The sequence below is a fragment of the Peromyscus leucopus genome, chromosome 1 (assembly GCF_004664715.2).
Source record: "Peromyscus leucopus breed LL Stock chromosome 1, UCI_PerLeu_2.1, whole genome shotgun sequence".
Lineage (NCBI taxonomy): Eukaryota > Metazoa > Chordata > Mammalia > Rodentia > Cricetidae > Peromyscus > Peromyscus leucopus.
In genome coordinates this window covers 39714351-39733592 of record NC_051063.1, presented here as the reverse complement: position 1 = coordinate 39733592, position 19242 = coordinate 39714351, and the positions used below count along the sequence as shown (strand labels likewise).

The following is a 19242-nucleotide window of genomic DNA, read 5'->3' as shown; positions in this document are numbered from 1 at the left end:
TTAGGAGTCCCACAAGAGGACCAAGCTACACAACTGTAACATATATGCAGAGTGCCTAGGTCAGTCCCATGCAGGCTCCCTGGTTGTTGGCTTAGTCTCTGTGAGCCCCTGTGGGCCTAGGTTAGTTGATTCTGTGAGTTTTCTTGTGGTGTCCTTCACCTCTCTGGCTATGATCCTTTCTCTCCATCTCCAGGACTCCCCTTATTCTGCCTAATGTTTGGCTGTGGGTCTGCATCTGTTTCCATCAGTTCCTGGATGACACCTTTCTGATGACAGTTGGGTTGGGTACCATTCTGGTCTCAGGAGATGGCCAGTTCACTGCCTGTACTTCTTTAGTTCTGGGATTACAGGCAGGTACCTCCACATCCTAATAAGCAAGCCCTTTAAACCTACTAGTTTAGAATACTCTGCATACACTAAGACAATAGAAGATAGAGTTCCTGTCTACTTCATCTGACCAAGGAACTAAGACAGTGATGGAATTTTTATGTGAACAATACACATGCATAATACTTATAGATTTGTAAGAGCCACCTGAACCTTTACAGCGAGTCAGAGACAGAGTGCTAGTTTCTGCAAACAGTAGCTTTCAAAGAAAGACATTGTCGTGAAAATGTGCACGCACCATCACACAGGTTTAATGCCACATTTCCTTGATTCTAGAATGCCGTAGTTTGAAATATGTACTCTTAATTTAATGACAGGCTTGGCACCCTAATGATAGGTTTTCATGGAAATGGAATTGTTGCATTAAATTAATTTAAGGCACATTTGGTTTGAGAAAGATTAAACTATAACAAAAGTGCCTTTACGAAAAGGATGTGGTAATTGATATATTTATATGGGACTTTCATCTCCATCACTCCAGCTCATGAAAAAGAACGGAAAGTTCTTCATTAAAGTTTATTGATGTGAAAAGAACTTTAAAAACTTTGAAAATATTCTGCATCTTTGTCTTTATTCTTGTTCAAAAGTTGTTTAAATGGGGGACAGTTTGTTTTATCCCAGAGTCAATAGCAGGATGGGGTTTAGTTACTGTTGAACAAATTAGAAAAATCTCATTATAAACCCTGCTGCACCAGGGGCCTTTTGGACCACATTAGCAAGGCTTTGGTGTAATAAGCCTTGCTAATTGGTATATCATCTCTTTCTCTTAGAGGATGCACTGATTCTCATCTCTACTTCCCAAGTGATGCCCAATTCAGAAGATTAACCATCAGCCCACAGTGAAGTCCAAGATGGAATTAAGTGCTTCCTACAGAATCTCACTCTAAAATAAACAGCCTCCCAGACAAAAGATCAATTACTTTTAATTCTTTCGAGTTCGTTGTTGATGATATCTATTTTAATGGTGCCTTCCACTATTAGGCATCTATAAATATAATGCCAAAGAAACATCATAATAAAATACAGGGCAGTAGGTTGTATATTTATGCATCCCCAGGCAAGCAGAGTGGGTAAATAGTAGACATGACAGTAATTAAAAAGCTTCTGCTTTGGAGGTGAACTCCAAAAGGGGAGTCTCAGATCTGGATGGCTTTTGGCCACCGGTTATAGGAAGGTGGTGGTTTTAGATGGGCTGTAGAAGTGGAATCACCAGCATTCTCACTGAGGTAAGGATGGGGAACAGAGAAAGAATTAAGCTTGTTTGATTTCCTTTTTTTTTTTTTTTTTTTTTTAAGATTTATTTATTTATTATGTATACAGTGTTCTGTCTGCATATACACCTGCAGGCCAGAAGAGGACACCAGATCTCATTACAGATGGTTGTGAGCCACCATGTGGTTGCTGGGAATTGAACTCAGGACCTCTGGAGGAGCAGCCAGTGCTCTTAACCTCTGAGCCATCTCTCCAGCCCATGTTTGATTTCTTATCTGAGGTTGTCCAAGGGTGACTGGTCATGGTGCTGTGAATATGGGTGATTCTGGCCTATCGTTAAGCCTGTTTGACATTCCTTAGAACACTATATCAGCTCACATTCGGAGTTCCAGCCTATTGATGGATTTTTGACTAAGAATTTGAATCACATTTCCACACAGGCCTCTGGGTTGCAAGTATCTTCAGTTTGAGACTGAAAACCCCAGAGGAAAGAGCAGTTTCTCTAGTAACTTTGCCCCCAAAGAGTTTATCTTTTATTCTCCAAACGATGTGGGTACATAAACCCTTTGGAGGGGCACAGCCTCACGGACTCAGTAGATCATGAGATGCACTTTTTAGGATAACTCAACCCACTGCTTCCCAAAACCTCCAGAGAGACAGTTGTCATAGGGGGTCATCTGCACCCCACTCACTCCCCTTATCTGAACAGTTTCACTCTTTGCATCTTTCTTTCCCCGTTTCTCTTATCATCAATCTCTACTGCCTCGGATCATAGACACTGTCAGTGCGTCACACCTCTGACAGCGTGCCAGGAGATCTCTGTAGATCAGGCTCAGTCCTCATCCTTTAGTGCGTCTTGTCCTCATCTTGTTTCATCTACACTGAAGGAGCCATCTCATCTGCAATGTCTGCCTTCCTGTCCTAACAAGCCCCCGATGCTGTCTCACCTCTTCCCAATCATCCTGCATCTGTTTGACAGCGCTTTGATTCTCTGTGAATAATGCAGCAGCAAGTTCTCTGCCTCCAGAGCTCAGTAGCATATTAGGGACTGGCCTCGGGGTACTGCATACTTTCACTTAGTGATTCTGTGCCAGGACATGAATGGGGAGCTGTCATTCATGGGAGGTAGTGGCGTGAGGGCAAAGAAAAAGTCTAATTACACCCCTGGGTGAAGGCTTCAGGAGGTCCATGCCCTGGCCAGTGAGACTCTCCCAAATCTGGCTCTTGAGATATGATTTATGCCTAGAGTCATATTTGATGATAATCAGTCCATAAGCACTGATTTCAAAATTGTGTAACGCTGAAGCTGAACAAAATTGTCAGTGAAGGGTGTGTCTCGTTGTCTCATTGTCACCTCCTGCCACCAGTAGTGCATTTGGCAGGTGCGGAAACTCCAGGTCCTACCTGGGATGTTGCCTGATGGGTGTAGAGCAGTTGGGTCCATAGCGGCTGTCACCCTTCCTGAGAGGCAGTTCAGATTTATAACCGCTAAATGTATTAGGCCCTAGGTATTTTGTTGATGCTAACATTTGCTGCCAATGCATAATGCCACATCTTGTTTACAGCCCATAAATTTATGACATAAGGACACCACTCAAAATTTTGATCTATTATGAAAAAGGTGCCCAGCAATGCCTGGCGCGTGGCTGGTTTTACATTTCAGACAGATACTTTTACACACTGTTGATTGCATTTTAATATAACAAGGGTTTCATTTCGTTCTGCTGATGGATTCTGATCCACTCTTGGCACTTAGGAACAGAGAAGTGAGTGTGCAGAGATGGGAAAATAAAAGTTTTATGAAGGGAAGCTTGAGCCAAACAGGTATTTCATTGATGTCTTCACTGTCACCTTAAATGATTGTAGAACCGGAAAAGGCTGGTTCCTCACTCTCTTTTCTAACAGGCACTCCCCTCGAGTGCTAAATACTAGACCAGATCTTTTCTCAGTCAGTATTTCATTTTGCTTATCCCTGAATCAAAACACATTTCATGAATGAACACACAAAATGTCATCAAAGACAGCCTGGTTTCACAGTAGCTAGTTGTACTTACCATGCACACGACACATCTAACAGAGGGTGTGTGCGATCTCTTACCGCTTGGATAAGCTGCAGTATGGAGTTTATGACTCCTGGTCCTCAGAGCCTAGAATCAGGCTTTGACCTCAGTTGGGCTGCTTCATACACCTCCTGTTATTTTGGCACGCTTGAGTGTGGGGATCCCAATAGTTACCTGAAGGGGAAAAAGTATAATCCCTGTGCTGTCATTTGTAGCAAATCGCACACCCATTGGAGGCCTAACATCTTCCCATCACCACCCTTGTGATTACAGGGGTGGGGGGAGGCAGAGCTCCTCCTTCTCATTCCTCTCCCCTGTACTAACTGGTCAGCAGTCCTACCTGTACTTCCTGGCCGGGCATGGAACCCCCCTAAGACACATTCTTCTTTTCTTTGCCATGGGAAGTACTGGTTCCTTGAGGCATACTCTCCACAATGTATTCAATCACAGGACCCTTCCCAGGCCTGCCCAGCTGTTTGTCAGCCTCTCTTCCTCCCAATCTGGCCCTTTGATCCAGCCACATAGGGGGCACTGTGTTCTGTCCGCTCAACACACCAGATGTTTCAGTTTGCCTGAGCTAGTTCATGTAGCCTGACTGTTGGATGCCTCCCTCCAACACACACCTCTCCAGCTGGCCATCATCTGTCACCTGCCAAGGACTTGACTCGTTCTTCTCTGTCAACCCCAAGGAGGCATATAACCTCCTTCTCGTGTGTGCTCACGCCCCTTTCTTGCACCAGCAGATGGCATGTTCCTGCAGTTGTTAGCTACATCAGTCATCTTCAGTGGGTAATGAATACTGTCTTACTCATCTTTTGTGTTTGATTTGTAGCTCTTGGATACAGGCAGTAGACAGAGCACAGGTTTTTGCATCAAAAGATCCTGCTTGGATATCTAAACTTCACTATTTACTAACTCAGTGACATTGGCTAAATTATGTGCTTCCCTTTGTTTCTGTGTGGGGACACACAGTATCGTGCTTGGCATATTGTAAGTCACTTGCATGCTGTGAGGTTGATAGAAGTGGCTTTAATGGGAGGAATTTTCCTTTCCTAATTTAATATCCCCTTTCCCCATTTTCCTGTATTTCTAGTTAACCCCACCTTAGCTTCCAGTTAACCTTGACTGAGGCGTGAACGCTCTGAGAAAGCATCCCTGAGGTCGCTGTTCGGTGATGGCTTTTTCTTTGACTTCCTGTGATACCAACTCACTGTTTAAATGATAGAAAAGAGACTGGTGCATGCGTGCATGCGCACATGTGTGTGCGTGTGTGCACGTGTGTGTGCGTGCGTGCGTGCGTGCGTGCGTGCGTGCGTGTGTGTGTGTGTGTGTGTGTGTGTGTGTGTGTGTAGGGGCAGAGGCTGGGGAAATAGTCAGGGAAGTGCTTCTGTGCAAGCATGCTAGTTGGATCCTTAGCACTCATGTAGAAAGCTGGGCACAGACAGTGGCACACATGCAGAATCCCAGTGCTGCAGAGTCAGGAACGAGTGGATCCCGGGGCTTGCTGGCCAGGCATCCTAGTCAAATTGCTGGGCCCTAGGGCCCAGTGAGAGACCAACACATGACACTGACCTCTGGCTTTCACCCAAATGTGCACCTGCATACACACGTATGTGCACACACACACCTAAACACTCACAGATACAAAAATAACAAACAGGATCCTGAAAATGGTTGCCTGAACTCAACAATGTGCATATTATTTGTATACTACTTGTATACCGTATCTTCATTTCTGCATTGGAGATGTCTTAGAATGTTTTTTAATATATATCATAACATCCCCTCTGTCCTGTCAAAATGCTTTACAAGAGAGAGGCTTAGTTGTTACTTTTGACTAATTCAATTCATTCTCACAACAGACCCTCTCTTCGCAGTGAGTGTGCTGGTTGTGGTAGGACCACTAGAGAAACTGGGACATGTAGAGACCTTCCCTGTTCTCACCCACACCCCCCTCCTGAACTGTTCTTAGTGAATTGTGGTGGGGAGGGTGATATGCTGTTGAATCCCATGAGACCCCTTCTGTGCTCATATAGAAGAGCGATAGAGAAACCCTCAGGGCACAACTTCCAGAATAACCAGGATTATTGTAATGGGCATTGTTCTTAGTGGGTGTGCATGCACAAGCACACTCAGCTTGTTTGGGTTATGATAGTGCTTGAACTCTGTTAAATGGAGCATGAGAGGAACGCAGAAGAAGCATGGCCGTGCAGCCAAATCCAGCCCACTGGTCCTGCTTAGGCTACTGCTCACTGCAATGTGTCTGAATCACCCACTCTCTGCCAGGCCGAGCTACAGAAGCTGAGACAGCAAGCCCTGGAGACCAAACACTTCATTGAAAAGCAGGAGGTGGAAGAGAGGAAACTCTTGCGCATCATCGCTGAGGCTGACGGGGAGAGAGTGAGGCAGAAGAAGGAATTAGACCAGGTAGATGCTCCTTGTTACAGCCTCCACTAGTAACCATGAATCCATTGCCCTTTGCAAAGCCATGTTTGGAGATCAGCAGTAGAGTCTCGGGCTGACTGTGAAATAGTTATCCATTCTGTTCACACTTATGAGCACTTCCTGGCATCAGTTATCCTTCTAAGCACTGGGGACACATTGGCCAATATAACCATAGTTCCTTGTTTTCAGAGAGTGTAAGCTCTAACATAATTTAGCTGCCCATACATAAATGCCATTCATAATTACATGATAGAAACTCAAGTGTATAATTTTAGGATTAGAAAAACAATTTTTTTTTTGAAAAGAGAAAAGGTCTCCCTGTGCAACCTAGGCTGGTCTTTAATTGGTTATCCTCCTGCCTCAGCCTCCTGAATTCTGGGACTGCAGATTACAGGCTTGTGTCACCACACTTTACTAAGTCAGAAATCTAGATGCTCACAGGATCCTGTCAGGGAGAAGTTGGTCAGTGTGACAGGTAAGACGTGATGGAACTTGACAAGAGTTGGCCTACCAGGAATGCATTCAAATTGAAACATTCTGAAAAATGGGTTGGAGGCACTGGAGCAGAGGCTCAGGGGTTAAGAGCACTGATTGTTCTTCTAGAGGACTGGGGTTCAAGTCTCAGGACCTGAATGATGGTGCACAGCCGTCTGTAACCCCAGTGCCAGGAGATCTGATGACCTCCCCTCCAGCCTCTGTGGGCACTGCACGAACCAGGTACACAGACATGCATACAGGAAAAACATCCATGCACATAAAAATAGATAAATTAAAAAATAGCCTGGGAAAAGCAAACAGAAGGACACAGCTTTAGGCCAAGCATTACCGAATTACCAGACCATGGCTACAGCAATTGGAGAAGTGCCATGTTGAGTATCCAGGGGGATATTTTCAGTGTCCTGCTCACTGGGCACGTGTAGACAAGCAGTAGATATTTGTGGACAGATTGGATGCTGCTGTCATGGTGGAAAGGGAGACTTTTTTTTCCATTCCAAGAGGCCATGTCTTTCCAGGTCATCAGTGAGAGAGACATCCTTGGGTCTCAACTTGTTCGGCGCAATGATGAGTTGGCCCTGTTATACGAGAAGATCAAGATCCAGCAGTCAGTGCTGAACAAAGGCGAGACCCAGTACAACCAGAGGGTGGAGGACATGCGCATCCTCAAGCTGGAGATCAAGAAGCTGCGCAGGGAGAAGGGGATCCTTGCCAGGAGTGTGGCTAACGTGGAGGAGCTCAGGTGAGAGATGCTCGGGGCGGTCTATGGGGACCCCCTACAAAATGACCTTGTGTGGGTCTTTGAAGGCTTTAAGCAAATGACACAAAATAGACTTCACAGGACGAAAGGGTCCATTGGATAAGAATAACTCTTCCAGAAAGTCTCCCTTGTGCTCACACTTTGTGTCACAGAAACAGGCCAGTCTCCTTTCAGGGGGTGTGGAGGACAGCAAAAAGGTCATTAAAACACCCTTCTGGCTCTTTCAAAAAAAAAATATCAAATCAAAGCACAAACACAAGCAAACACCAATGAGTTACAATTCAGAATGTTTTCCCCCTCAGTGAGTTCTTTGGAATTCCTTTAATCAGGCAGCATGCAAGAGACTGAGCATCAATATTTAAATGCCATCTTGCTAATGTATGCACGTCTTTTTTCTTGGAATAACATATATGATAGAAAGAGGTGGAAAATTTAATTTTATTACTCTCTGAAAATCTGTTTCCTTAAAAGGTGGCCAAATTTCCTACCTGCCTCTTGATTCATCTTCTGCGGCTTTCACTTAGCTCCACCTTCTTGAAATCTTGCACCACGCAGCATCTGCTTTCCCTGTGGGAAAACATCCTCATGTTTCCTATGAGCCATTTCAGGGAACTGAATGAGAGATCTGGCATTCCCTGGTGACTCCCCTTACTCCCCATAGACTTGGAGAGGTGCAGCTTCTCCTGGGCCACTGTGGGAGAAGGATGTGGTTTGGATCTGCTTCTTCTATTAATTAGAAGAAAAGATACTTCTGATGTTCAGATGCAGGAGTTGGGAGCTTGCCACTATCAAGGATGGATCGATCCTTTTGTTTTTGGAGTTGTTTGTCTTCCAGATGATGAATGTAGTACATATTCATTGTAGAACATGTGGGAGATGCATAAAACACACACAGAAGGGATTAGAAACACCGCCCACAACTTTACTACTCAGAGAGAACCCCATTGATGTATGAGCTACAAGTGGGCTCATTCTAAGTGGCCACTGCATGACCTTAAGGGCTGTCATTACATTTGTCAGCCATGAGTTATTTTTATGACATATAAAAAGGACCAAATTCGATCTGCTGCTAGTCAATATTACTAGTTTGTTGATAATGGATTTTATTTCCCCTTCCAAGGAGAGGGCAGTCTCATAAAGGATGGAGACCACGCAGCCCTGCTGTCCACCAGCTGTGTGACCTTGGGCAAATTGTTAAATGTCTCTGAGGTTTGGACTTGTAGTTACAGTTAAAGGTAGTAGAAACAAACACAATGTACCTCACAGAGTCTCCTCCACAGTCAGGCCTCAAGTATGGCCGCTCATATGTTTTCCTTCCTCTTCCAGGGATGTTCTAGAAAAGCAAAGTGTTAAAAATATGCTTTTAATTCTAAGCAGCTTGTTCTGCACTCCCTGTTGAGTGAACATCATGCAGTTAATTCTAATGGTTTGTCTTGTTAATGAGGGGAAGTTGCATTATTGGTTTAAATGAAGCAATTAAGTAAAAGAGATAGCTTCATGTTAGTAATCTGCACACCCACAGCAGATGAGGACAGAGAGGGATGTCTTTATTACATGAGTCAAAGCAAGCATCGTCTCTTCTCCTTTTCCAACAAAGGTTCACTAGAATCGCTCAGGATACTGAGGGTGGAGGAGATAGTCTACCTATTAACTAGAGATGCCTGAAGATTTTGGAAACATATCTGAAACAGAGCTGGGGCTCCAGGGATTTTTTTTTTTTTTTTTAGCCACCCATGCTTGGTGGCTGTGGGACATAAGGTAGGATATCTTCATTGCTCTAAATTCAGAGTCTCCGAATCCAGGCTGCAAATTGGAATTACCTGCAGGGCTTTTCAAACCCATGAAATGCAGGCCCTGCACCATATCCCATATAGCAGAAGTCCTCTGGGGAGTGGGTCCAGGCAGAGGGATGTTGGCAACACTCCACGTGACCCACTATGCTGTGAAGACGGAAGTAGGGGACCATAACTGGGGCTGGCGTCTTGCTTGCACTACAGTAACTTGCAGGCAGGTGTGGAGCTTGCAGTGTAGTGTTCACTGACCACTACTGTCGAGACAGAAGCACTGAAATGTATCTTGGGATTCTCAGGGTTCACTTCCCGACCTGGTTCCTTTCATGTGCTTCTAAATTCCTCGAACGTTCAGAATCAAGATTCTAAAAGCTGATGTTGCTCAGAGCTAAAGCAGTTCCTGAACTCCAAACAAATTAGTATTCTTTGTGACCTGTGTAGGTTGGGGAAGCTGGCCTTTCTCAGTGCTAACAAGTTTCTTAGTTCCAGCTTTTTATGCCAGATACAATGTGTCTATAGTATGACTAATGAATTCATTAGTTTTTTTCTTGTTGTGTGTGTGTGTGTGTGTGTGTGTGTGTGTTGTACACATGCATGTTTGTGGGCACGCATGTGAGTGTGCACACAGGGAGCAGAGGTTGGTATCCGGTGCATTCCTCAATGGTTATCTACTTTACTTATGAGATAGATCTCTTGCTGAATCTAGAACCCACAGATCCAGTCTGACTGCCTAGCCAGCTTATGGGGGGGGGGGGGAGAGGATCATCTGCTTCAGTCTTCCCAGTGGTGGAATTATGGTTGGGCCAATATACCTGGTTGGCTTTTATATGGGTTCTGGGGATTTGAACTCTGGTCCTTATGAATTCAGGGCAAGTGTTTTACACACCGAGCCATCTGCCAGTTCCCTGTAGCAAAGATAACATATTCAAGGGAATTCTTTGCTAAGCAAAGCTTGTCTTATCCAGGCAGGAGCTTTTCCACATGCAAAGAGAATTCTTGAAGGAGAGGACGAGATGCCGAGCCCTGGAAGAGGAGCTGGAGAACCCCATGAATGTGCACAGATGGAGGAAGCTGGAGGTACCACCTGCTGGAGCATTCTTCCTGCCCCCTCCTCCCCACTCACTCAAGACTTCTAACCTAAAGCAGGACGAGAGGTTCCCTTTAATTTAATGATATGCAAATTGTCACCTACAGTGTAAAACTGGATCAAATGTAAATTGGGTTGTTTTAGAACCAGATGGTTAATTTGAGTTTGGCTTTAAAAGTCTTGGACAAAATCCTACCTGCCCCTAAAAAAGACCCCATGAAAGCTGTGCATTGCTTTCATTGATGGGTATGTATTTTGCTTTTCAGGTAGTTTTGAGTTTTGGATTGACTATTAATTGCGTTTAGCAATATCTCCCACCAATGTCTTAGCCATCTTCCAATTGGTTTTGCACTCTTCCGTTTCCTGCAGAAAATTCGGCTTGGTGACTCAATCCTTTCAAAGGCCTAGACTGTGTTAGCCAAGCCCTTTCTGTTAGGATCTGGCAACAGAGCGGAAAGTTCCACTGGCAAAGGATGGGTAATTGACTTTGTACTCTGTGGCTCCTGCTAGGCATCATGACCAAGCCTGCAAATAACAGCCACAGACCAGCTCTGCTTGGTCAAGACAAGGATGAACCTCTCTTTTAGTTGTACATAGCCATGTGGTACCAAAAGGGACTTTGGCTAAACGACCAATTACCATGTTGAGAAATATAAGTCGATGTCACAAGAAAGTTCAGTAAGAGGTGGAAAATCATCCAAATAGGGTTTTATTTTTATTTTCTTTTAATGGAGAAAGTATTAAAGTTAATGCATTATAAATTGAGTAAATACAAGGCCTGAATTTTAACAACATCCAGGGCTGCCAAGTGAATGTGTGCCAAATCCTGTCCAGCTATGTGGGCATCAGCTGGTGCTGGGTAAGCAAAGTCAGAGTCAATGAAATGTCATCTTTATTCCTCTTTAGTGCCCAAAGTGGCACAGCTTACTAACCCGGTGATTACCATGGATCTGCCTGGGAAGTGGAGCTGAAGATCTCACACCTGCTTATATCACATTAGCCTATTCCATGTGTTCTCATGTAGATCTTGGAAATTTCCAGCTCCATGTCAATTTCTATTTAAAACAATTAAGGACTCTGAGAGGTGGTTGAAAATATCCAGCTGCTAGATTAATTCAAAGTGTCAGTATGGCTGAAAGCAAAGCCTTGGCTCCAAGTCCAGAGGGCAAACGATGAGCTTACATCTGTAGCTCTTGTTTGGGAGAAACACACGTAGCTACTGAAGGAGCGTCAAAGCTGTCCAGGTTGATTCCATTTGAGTGCTAAGTGCCACAGCTGTATTCTGCTGCCTCCCCTTAGCAGATGCCACATCCTGGAATCCTTCCCCATTGTGGGCTCTATGGAGTCTGCTGGTTGACACTCATCAGAGGGGGAACTCCAGAGTTGATTGATTTCGGGAAGTCAGTCCTATGGAAACCTGAGGTGACAGGGAAAGCTCAGAGCATCATAACGAGAACCACAGACTTTGAGCAGTGCACGTCTTGAGTCCAGCTCGGATTCTCCCCAGCCTTGGCAAATGACTTCTTTGCTCCTGTCTGTAAAAGGGGAAGACTGATATCTCCTCACACAGTCACATGGCTAAAATGTGATATTACATGGGAAGCACCAAGCATCACACATGGTTGCATGATGATTAGGGTCTTCTCTTCTGGCAGAACAAACACACTCACTTTTCCTCCCTGGCTTAGTCAGAGACATGGTCAAGACAGCGGGAAACTGTGGTCTGCTTTTGGGAGCAGGAATGTACGGCAGTGTTGTTTGCTATGCCCTTTTCCCTTTTGGCTTGAGTTCTTTATGTACTAGGTCTTCAAGTGGGGAAGGCCTTCAAATAAAGCACTAATTACTGCGCACAGACCACATTGCTCTGAAGCTGATGCTCTCTCCCGTTGTTCTCCTCGGACAGGCCAGTGACCCCAGCACCTTTGAGCTGATCCAGAAAATCCACACCCTGCAGAAGCGCCTCATCAGCAAGACAGAAGAGGTGGTGGAGAAAGAGCTTCTCCTTCAGGTACCCATGTCATTGTTTGGGCTCCCCAAGCGAGCGTGGCCATCTCCAGGATCCTCAGAGCAGTGACTGGGCAGCACTGCATGCCTCGTCCTAAACTGTAGATGGCAACAGCGACTCACACAAGGAGAACAAACAGCCTAATTAATTGTTCTTTTATGCTGCAATCACTGATATTTCAAGAATCCCAGAAAATTAAGTTCAAGGCTAGACTTACTGCAGTCGGGTAATGTGAACATTTTTTCTCACTTTCCTACTGTTCTATTATTTGTCAAATTATTTTAACCGCTTTTCTTCCTACCTTCATGTAGTGTGAAGTGCTGTGATTTCAATTTTGAAAACAGTTTTCACATAGAGCACAAATGATCTGCCTACAGGAGGATCTGTGTGAATGAAGCGGAACGATGTGTTTGGGGATGTGATATGTGTGTGTGTGTGGGGGCGTATGCATGGGGCAAGTATGTACATACTAGTGCATATTCATGGAAGGCTAGATGAGGATGCTGGGCATCTTCCTTATAGTCACCCACCATATTCCTTAGAAATAGGTTTTTTTTTTTTCCCAGTAAGCCTGAATCTTGACTAGGCGGCCTGGTGAACAAGCTCCACTTGTCTCAGCCCTCCTGATGCTGGGGTTACTGGCATGCATGGGTGTAGAGGATTCAAACTCAAGTCTTCACACTCGAATAGTAAGAGTTCTTATCCACTGAACCATCTCCCCATCCTGACTTTGAGAATGTTAGGAAGTAAATTCTGGCATTTTACCAGGCATTGGGACCACCCCCACCAGATGCTGCTGACACTGTCGCTCCTCCTACCCCTTCAACCCCTCCCCCATAGCCCCTCCCCCTTTCCTCCCCCTCTCTCTGCTTCTCCTTCGCCTTTGCTAGGACATCCCTTACTGTGTGCTGGCTACTGTGTGGTGTGGAGGCTTTAGCTACCCTGTCTCATTTCATCTGAGCAGCTCATGTGTGAGTCTTTCCACCCACAGTTGGTGGTAAGAAAGTTGGGGCCTGGAAATTTAACAATGAGGTAAGAACGGCAGTGCTGGCATCAGGTGGTCTGCATTGGCATTCTGCTTCTGCTGGCTTGCAGCTATTTGACTGTTATTTCTCTGCACCTGAGGTTCTCAGTCTATATTAAGGACAATACAATCCATGAAAATGAGTGTTGTAGGCACCAAAGGACTTTAGCATCACACTGAGTTCATGTTAGATACTGATTGCAATGGGCGACCATTCGTAGGAGTAGAAACTACATGTGTGCAGGAGGAGCCTTTTGCTTCTCTTCTACTTTGTATTTGACCTTAGATGTGTTTTCCCTAAAGTTGGCTGGACAGCACAGCACACAGCAATTGGGACCTCACTGCATGGAGTGAGCATAATATTTTCCTCCTCTCTGGAAGATGAGCACAGTGATGGAGAAGGCAGGTTCAGGAGTGGGGAAGCACTGTCTTCAAGAGTTGATGGTTCAATGACTTAGGGAGAATCAGAGATGTTTTTCAAACATTGCTTTCCCTTCTGTAAAGCAGGGATCGTAGCACTAATTAAAGGAGCATACCTAACTTGGGGGTCTTGTGCCATTCAGAGCACAGGCACTGGAGACTCACCAGAGTGTGAACTGTGACTCTAAAAATGCTAGGACGATGCACCATCTCAAGGCCAGGCAGCTGGAGAACAAAGGCTTGAGACTCCAGCCAGCCAGTCACCCCAGAACTCAGACCTTCCATGGCTTCACTCTCCTGCCTCTTCTGTTATTACTGCCACTTTGTAAAATTTAAAGAGAATCAATTTTGTGTTGTGTCAAAACTCAGTCTTAAAAATAATTTGTCTTGTATTTTATAAGGAGTTTGTTCTATACTATAATGGGTGCCATAACTACGAAAATGTGTTTGTCCCTGGATGCGTTAATGTGCGCCATGTGAGTGCAGGTGCCGGTGGGAACCAGAAGGCTCTGATCCCCTGGAACTGGAGTTACAGGCAGTTGTAAGCCTCCTGATGGGGTGCTAGGAACCAAACCTTGGTCCTCCGCAGGAGCAGTAGGTGTTCCTAACCACTGAGCAAGCTCCCCAGCCCCTGGACACTAAAACTACTATTTCTTTCCTCTCACAAACTCTGTGTTTTCTCTGTTCTTCTGCCTTGTCAAAGTAGAGCCACAGTCATGAATCTCTCCTTTCCTTCCTTCCTCCTCCTCTCTTCTCGTCTCTCCTACCTTCTCATTTCAGCTTTTCTGTTTTGGGTGTTGAGGATTGAACCATGCATATTTGAGATAAGAATTCTGTCACTGAACTACGCCCACAGCCCCTTTTATTTTCTCAGCTAGGCACTTGAGTCCATAAAGCATCTTCTAAGTAACACCCGAGCTCCTTCCCACAGGTTTTGATATATATGGTATTTTTATTTAGTTGTAAATCTTTTCTCCTTTAAGAATTACTCCCCCACTGAGAATAAGTCTGGAGAATCCCCGTTCTTCCTTCCATGAGAATGAAGAGTCACTTTAAGGTCTTCAGATCCATGCATATTTCAGCTAAACTTTTCTCAGGTCTTTTCCTTCCACCAAGGATGGTAGTAGATGCTGTCCCTGGAATCGAATCCTGCCTTTGAGCATAAGTGATTGTTTAGAAGTCAACGATCCCAGGGTTTGAAAAAGATGCGTGCCTTCTATACATTCTGGACTCACAGAGATCCACCCGCCCCTGCCTCTCCAGTGCTGGGCTTAAAGGCGAGTGCTTTTAATGTCACGCCCAGCTTGACTCCTTCTTTTAGCTGTGTTATTTTTTAACTTCAAATACTTCTGGTATGATCATAAGGTGAGTAAAAGGGGATCATTTTTATTCCTTTCTAGGGGGATTATTTCTTCAATACTATATAGAATCTCTCACAAGAATGCTAACATTTGTCTGATATTAGTATAGCCCTATCACAGGGTTCTTTAAAACATTATTTGTATATCTTTGAATTTTGGGGTGGTCTTTGTATTTTGTAAAATAAAAAACAAACCATCTGTTTCTGTTAATGTTTTGACTGATGTACTTAGTTCACTAGTGTTTACTATGGTTCCTTTCTATCTTCTTATTTCATAGTATTTATCCTTATTTGTGTGTGTGTGTGTGTGTGTGTGTGTGTGTGTGTGTGTGTGTATGTATGCTTGTGCATGAGCACTTCACATGTATGTGAGTGCAGGCATGCATGTGCCGTGGCATTGTGTGGCAGTCAGGGGTCAGTTCTCAGGAGCGAGTTCTCTCCTACCACCGTGGGATCTCCAGATGGATCTCATGTCACTTATCTGGGGACTCAGGTGCCCAAATTTGTTTCTGCCAGGTTCCCTAGGCAATGCCACTTGTTTAGAGTATTATTTTTATGTTAAGCTCTCAACTTGGGACTCTTTGGACTGGTTAACACATGTTGGGATCCCAGACTTGTGACAGGAGGTTGGTAGATTTTCATTCCCAGAGGAACCATGTTTTTTCCAGTGAGAGCCCAAGAGAGATGGGTCCTTGTGGTCTTCCTGGCAGAGGTGGGACATTTCTGTTGATCTTTTTACTTTTGCTATAACTCCTACGTGGAGGGTCTCACTCACAGCTCTCCAGTTGACACAGGCTCAGACCCTCACTCTTGTCCTCCTGTGGCCCCTCAAAGCCAGGCTCCTGACTCACTGAGTATCCCCTTGAGGGGTGGCTGCCATATGTCACTGTTCACTACTTCAAGCTCAGAACACCTTTTGACTTTGACATTGGAGCAAATCACATGTAGACTGCCTTGTGGTAAATGCATGTGTTGCTTTGTTTAGAGCGTTTCATGTTTTGTAAACAGCAGAGTTTAGAATTTCAGATTATTTAGCCTGATAAATGGCTATCAATAGGAACCATTGTGTTGTTGGTTTGAATAAGAAATGTCCTCCATAGGCTCAGGCATTTGAACACTTGGTCCCCAGTTGGTGGCACTGTTTGGAGAGGTTTAAGAGGTGCAGCCTTGTTGGAGGAAGCGCTGGAGGAAGTGTGTCACTGGAGGCAGGCTTTGAGAGCTGCAGCTTCATCCTACTTCCTCTTTGCATTCTCTGATGCATGCTTTCAGTTTAAGATATGATATTTCAGTTTCCTGTGCCTGCCACCAAGCCTGTGCAGCCACGACAGACTATTGTGTTCTGGAACTATAAGCCCCAATGAACTCTTCCTTCTGTGAGTTGCTTTGGTCAAGGAAGGTCACAGCCAATAGAAAAGTAACTAATATTGAGGTCTCATCTCTTTTCTTACTCATCTGTAGATTTGGGGCAATAGCAATAATTGCCCACAGACTTACTTGAGTGTATTAATGGACATCCAAGTTGAGAAGAGTATTCAGTTATCATTAACAATGTCATCATCAACATCAATAATTTTATTAATAATACTGTTATCTGTCACCAAGCAGTTTTATAGAACTTCAAAGTCTCACTTTTTTTTTTTTTTTTTTTTTGAGCATTCCTTCTTTAGTCTTTTGTGATTGGCTCCTATGAAGTTCCTTAGCAGTCATGTATCCCCAGGCAACAAGCAGCCTTGATGTGTTGGCAATCATGACATGTTCTGCAGGATTGGTTATTCTCTTAGCTTTAGGTGTTTTATTAAACTATTGGGAAAGTTCCCAGCACTTACAGAAGAAAATTTCATACACCTTTGAAGATATGAGGCTGAGTTCTTTGAGTCCCAGGATAACTTTTAAGTGGCGATGTTTTCTGTGTCCTGGTGATAGAGAGACTCCACTATTTCTAAGAAGCTGATAAAATGAAGACTCTTTCCTCCCTACTAGACTGGGGAGTTCCTTAAGAAAGGCACTTCCTATTTATCCCTCTGGCTTCTCTCCCTGTTAAGGGCTCTGCAAACACAGACTTTTTTAGTCATTTACTTGTTGCTATTCTAAAATTCGACAACAAAGGCAACTTAAGGGAGAGAGGGTTTCTTTTGTTGTTGTTTTCTTTTTTGGCTCACAGTTCCAGAGGGACACATGAGACACACATCTCGGCAGGGAAGACATATGAGCAGGCAGGGAAGGTGTGGTGGCGGGAGCTAGAGGCTGGCTTATAGCACTGCACCAGCACTCAGGAATCGGAGAGTGAAACGGAAGTGCAGCCGGGCTACAGCGCCTCAAGGCTGGCTCCCAGTGGTCCACTTCCTCCAGTGGGGCTCCACCTCCTAAAAGTTCCACAGCCTTCCCAAAGAGTACCACCAGATGGGTTCCAAGAGTTCAAACATACGATCTTACGGGAGACATTTCAAGCCATAAACACCCAGCCAACTCCTTATCCTTGAATTTTTACTGTGAATGCTCTTTTCTTCTTCAGGGAGCCCTTTCTTCCTTGGTTAGTGTTTTTGATGAAGTTCACATGCCTTGTTGTTCCTTTCACATCACAGCTGATTAATGAGTTAATGATTCAAATAATGATTAATGAAATCATTGTAATTGTGCTCTGTGTGTATGCTTGCATGTGTGTTCCTGTGTGCCAGTGCACATGTGTGTGCACATCTATGGAAATCAAGGGTCAACTTTAGTTATTGCTCCTCAGGCACTGTCTACCTTGTGTTTTGGGAAGAGGTCTTTCATTGGCCTAGACTTACCAAGTAGAACATTAGCCTAGACTTATGATTAGGCCAAGATGGCTGACTAGAGAACTCCAAGGACCCTGTCTCTGCCTTCCCAGTACTGAGATTATATTCATATACCACTGTAGCAGGAATCTTAAAAGTTCTTATTAATAAAACAAACCAGGGCCAGGTATTGGGGTGAAATGCTGGATGGTTAGAGAGACAGAACAAGCCACAGCTAACCTCACCTGGCCAACTTCTCTGCTGATCTTGTTTCCTCAGACTGGGAGCCTCTTTGTCCTCATATCCGAATGGCTCTCAGCTGAACTGTGCTGCTCAAAACCTAAAAGCTTAACCAGCCAAAAGCTTAACCAGCCAAATGCTTCTTGTTCCTGGTCCTCATGCCTTATATATCTTTCTGCCTTCTACCATCACTCCCTGGGATTAAAGGCTCGCTTTCTGGGATTAAAGGTGTGTGAGTCACCATGCTTGGCTGTATCCTTGAACACGTGGATTTCTGCCTAGCTCTGCCTCCCAAGTGCTGGGATTAAAGGCGTGTGCTACCACTGCCTATCCTCTATGTTTAATATTGTGGCTGTTCTGTCTCTGACCCCAGATAAGTTTATTAGGGTGCACAATATTTCGGGGAACACAATACCACCACATACCACAGCACTTGACTCTTTCATGTAAATTCTGGGGCTTAGACTTTATCAACAGAACTTCCCCCCAAGCCCACCATTGTGCATCTTGACACTTATGCTAGACTGTAGGCTCTACAAAGCATTTGTTCTTCATCCAAAGATGATTTTGGAGTCTTCTTATTGATTATCATACCCCTAGCATCATCCCTACTAATATCTGTCCAGTGACTGATTAATCCTGGAAGAATGGTGGTTCTCTGAAAAGTCATATGTCTTACAGACATTGGGTTCTAATTTTAGGCCAACAAGATAGGGAATTATTCTTTCTGTTCCCTTGGCACTTTGTTATTAACTTTGTAGGGGTTTGGGATTTACTTTTGGTTTATGGATCTGTCTGTGTTATCTTTGTGTGCAGAGGGAGGTTGACTCCCACGGGTGTGCTCAAAGTGTGCCCCTTGCTGAGGGTCTAGCAGACAATGGTCCTTGAACCTCACATCACAGTTTTGATGGGAAGATGGAGAAGTCTGCATTCTTGCCAGGACTGGAAACTAAGGCATGGGGGGGAAGACTAGCTTGCTGTTGCCCCGGGTTCTCTCCCCTTCAAGGAAGTATGTGCATTCGAAACATATCTGCACACACCGTTGCTGTTTCTCCACTCTGCCCTCGTACCTTTCCCATGCACAGTATTAATGACAGTGCTCTTTAAAGACATCTGTGGGATCAGGCTAGCATGTGTATGGTGATGTCTGTCATTACATCATCATCATCATCATCATCATCATCATCATCATCATCATGAG

At 44.5% G+C, this 19242-nt stretch overlaps 1 protein-coding gene across 1 annotated transcript in view; it reads left to right on the top strand.

The window, feature by feature from the left end:
* Positions 1-19242, top strand: part of Cfap58 (cilia and flagella associated protein 58) — a 98435-nt gene that overhangs the window by 40348 nt on the left and 38845 nt on the right. The window contains exons 12-15 of the mRNA XM_028874645.2: positions 5946-6086; positions 7118-7341; positions 10115-10226; positions 12140-12244. Of these exons, the coding sequence (XP_028730478.1) occupies positions 5946-6086; positions 7118-7341; positions 10115-10226; positions 12140-12244 (582 nt within the window). The remainder of the gene's footprint in view (positions 1-5945; positions 6087-7117; positions 7342-10114; positions 10227-12139; positions 12245-19242) is intronic.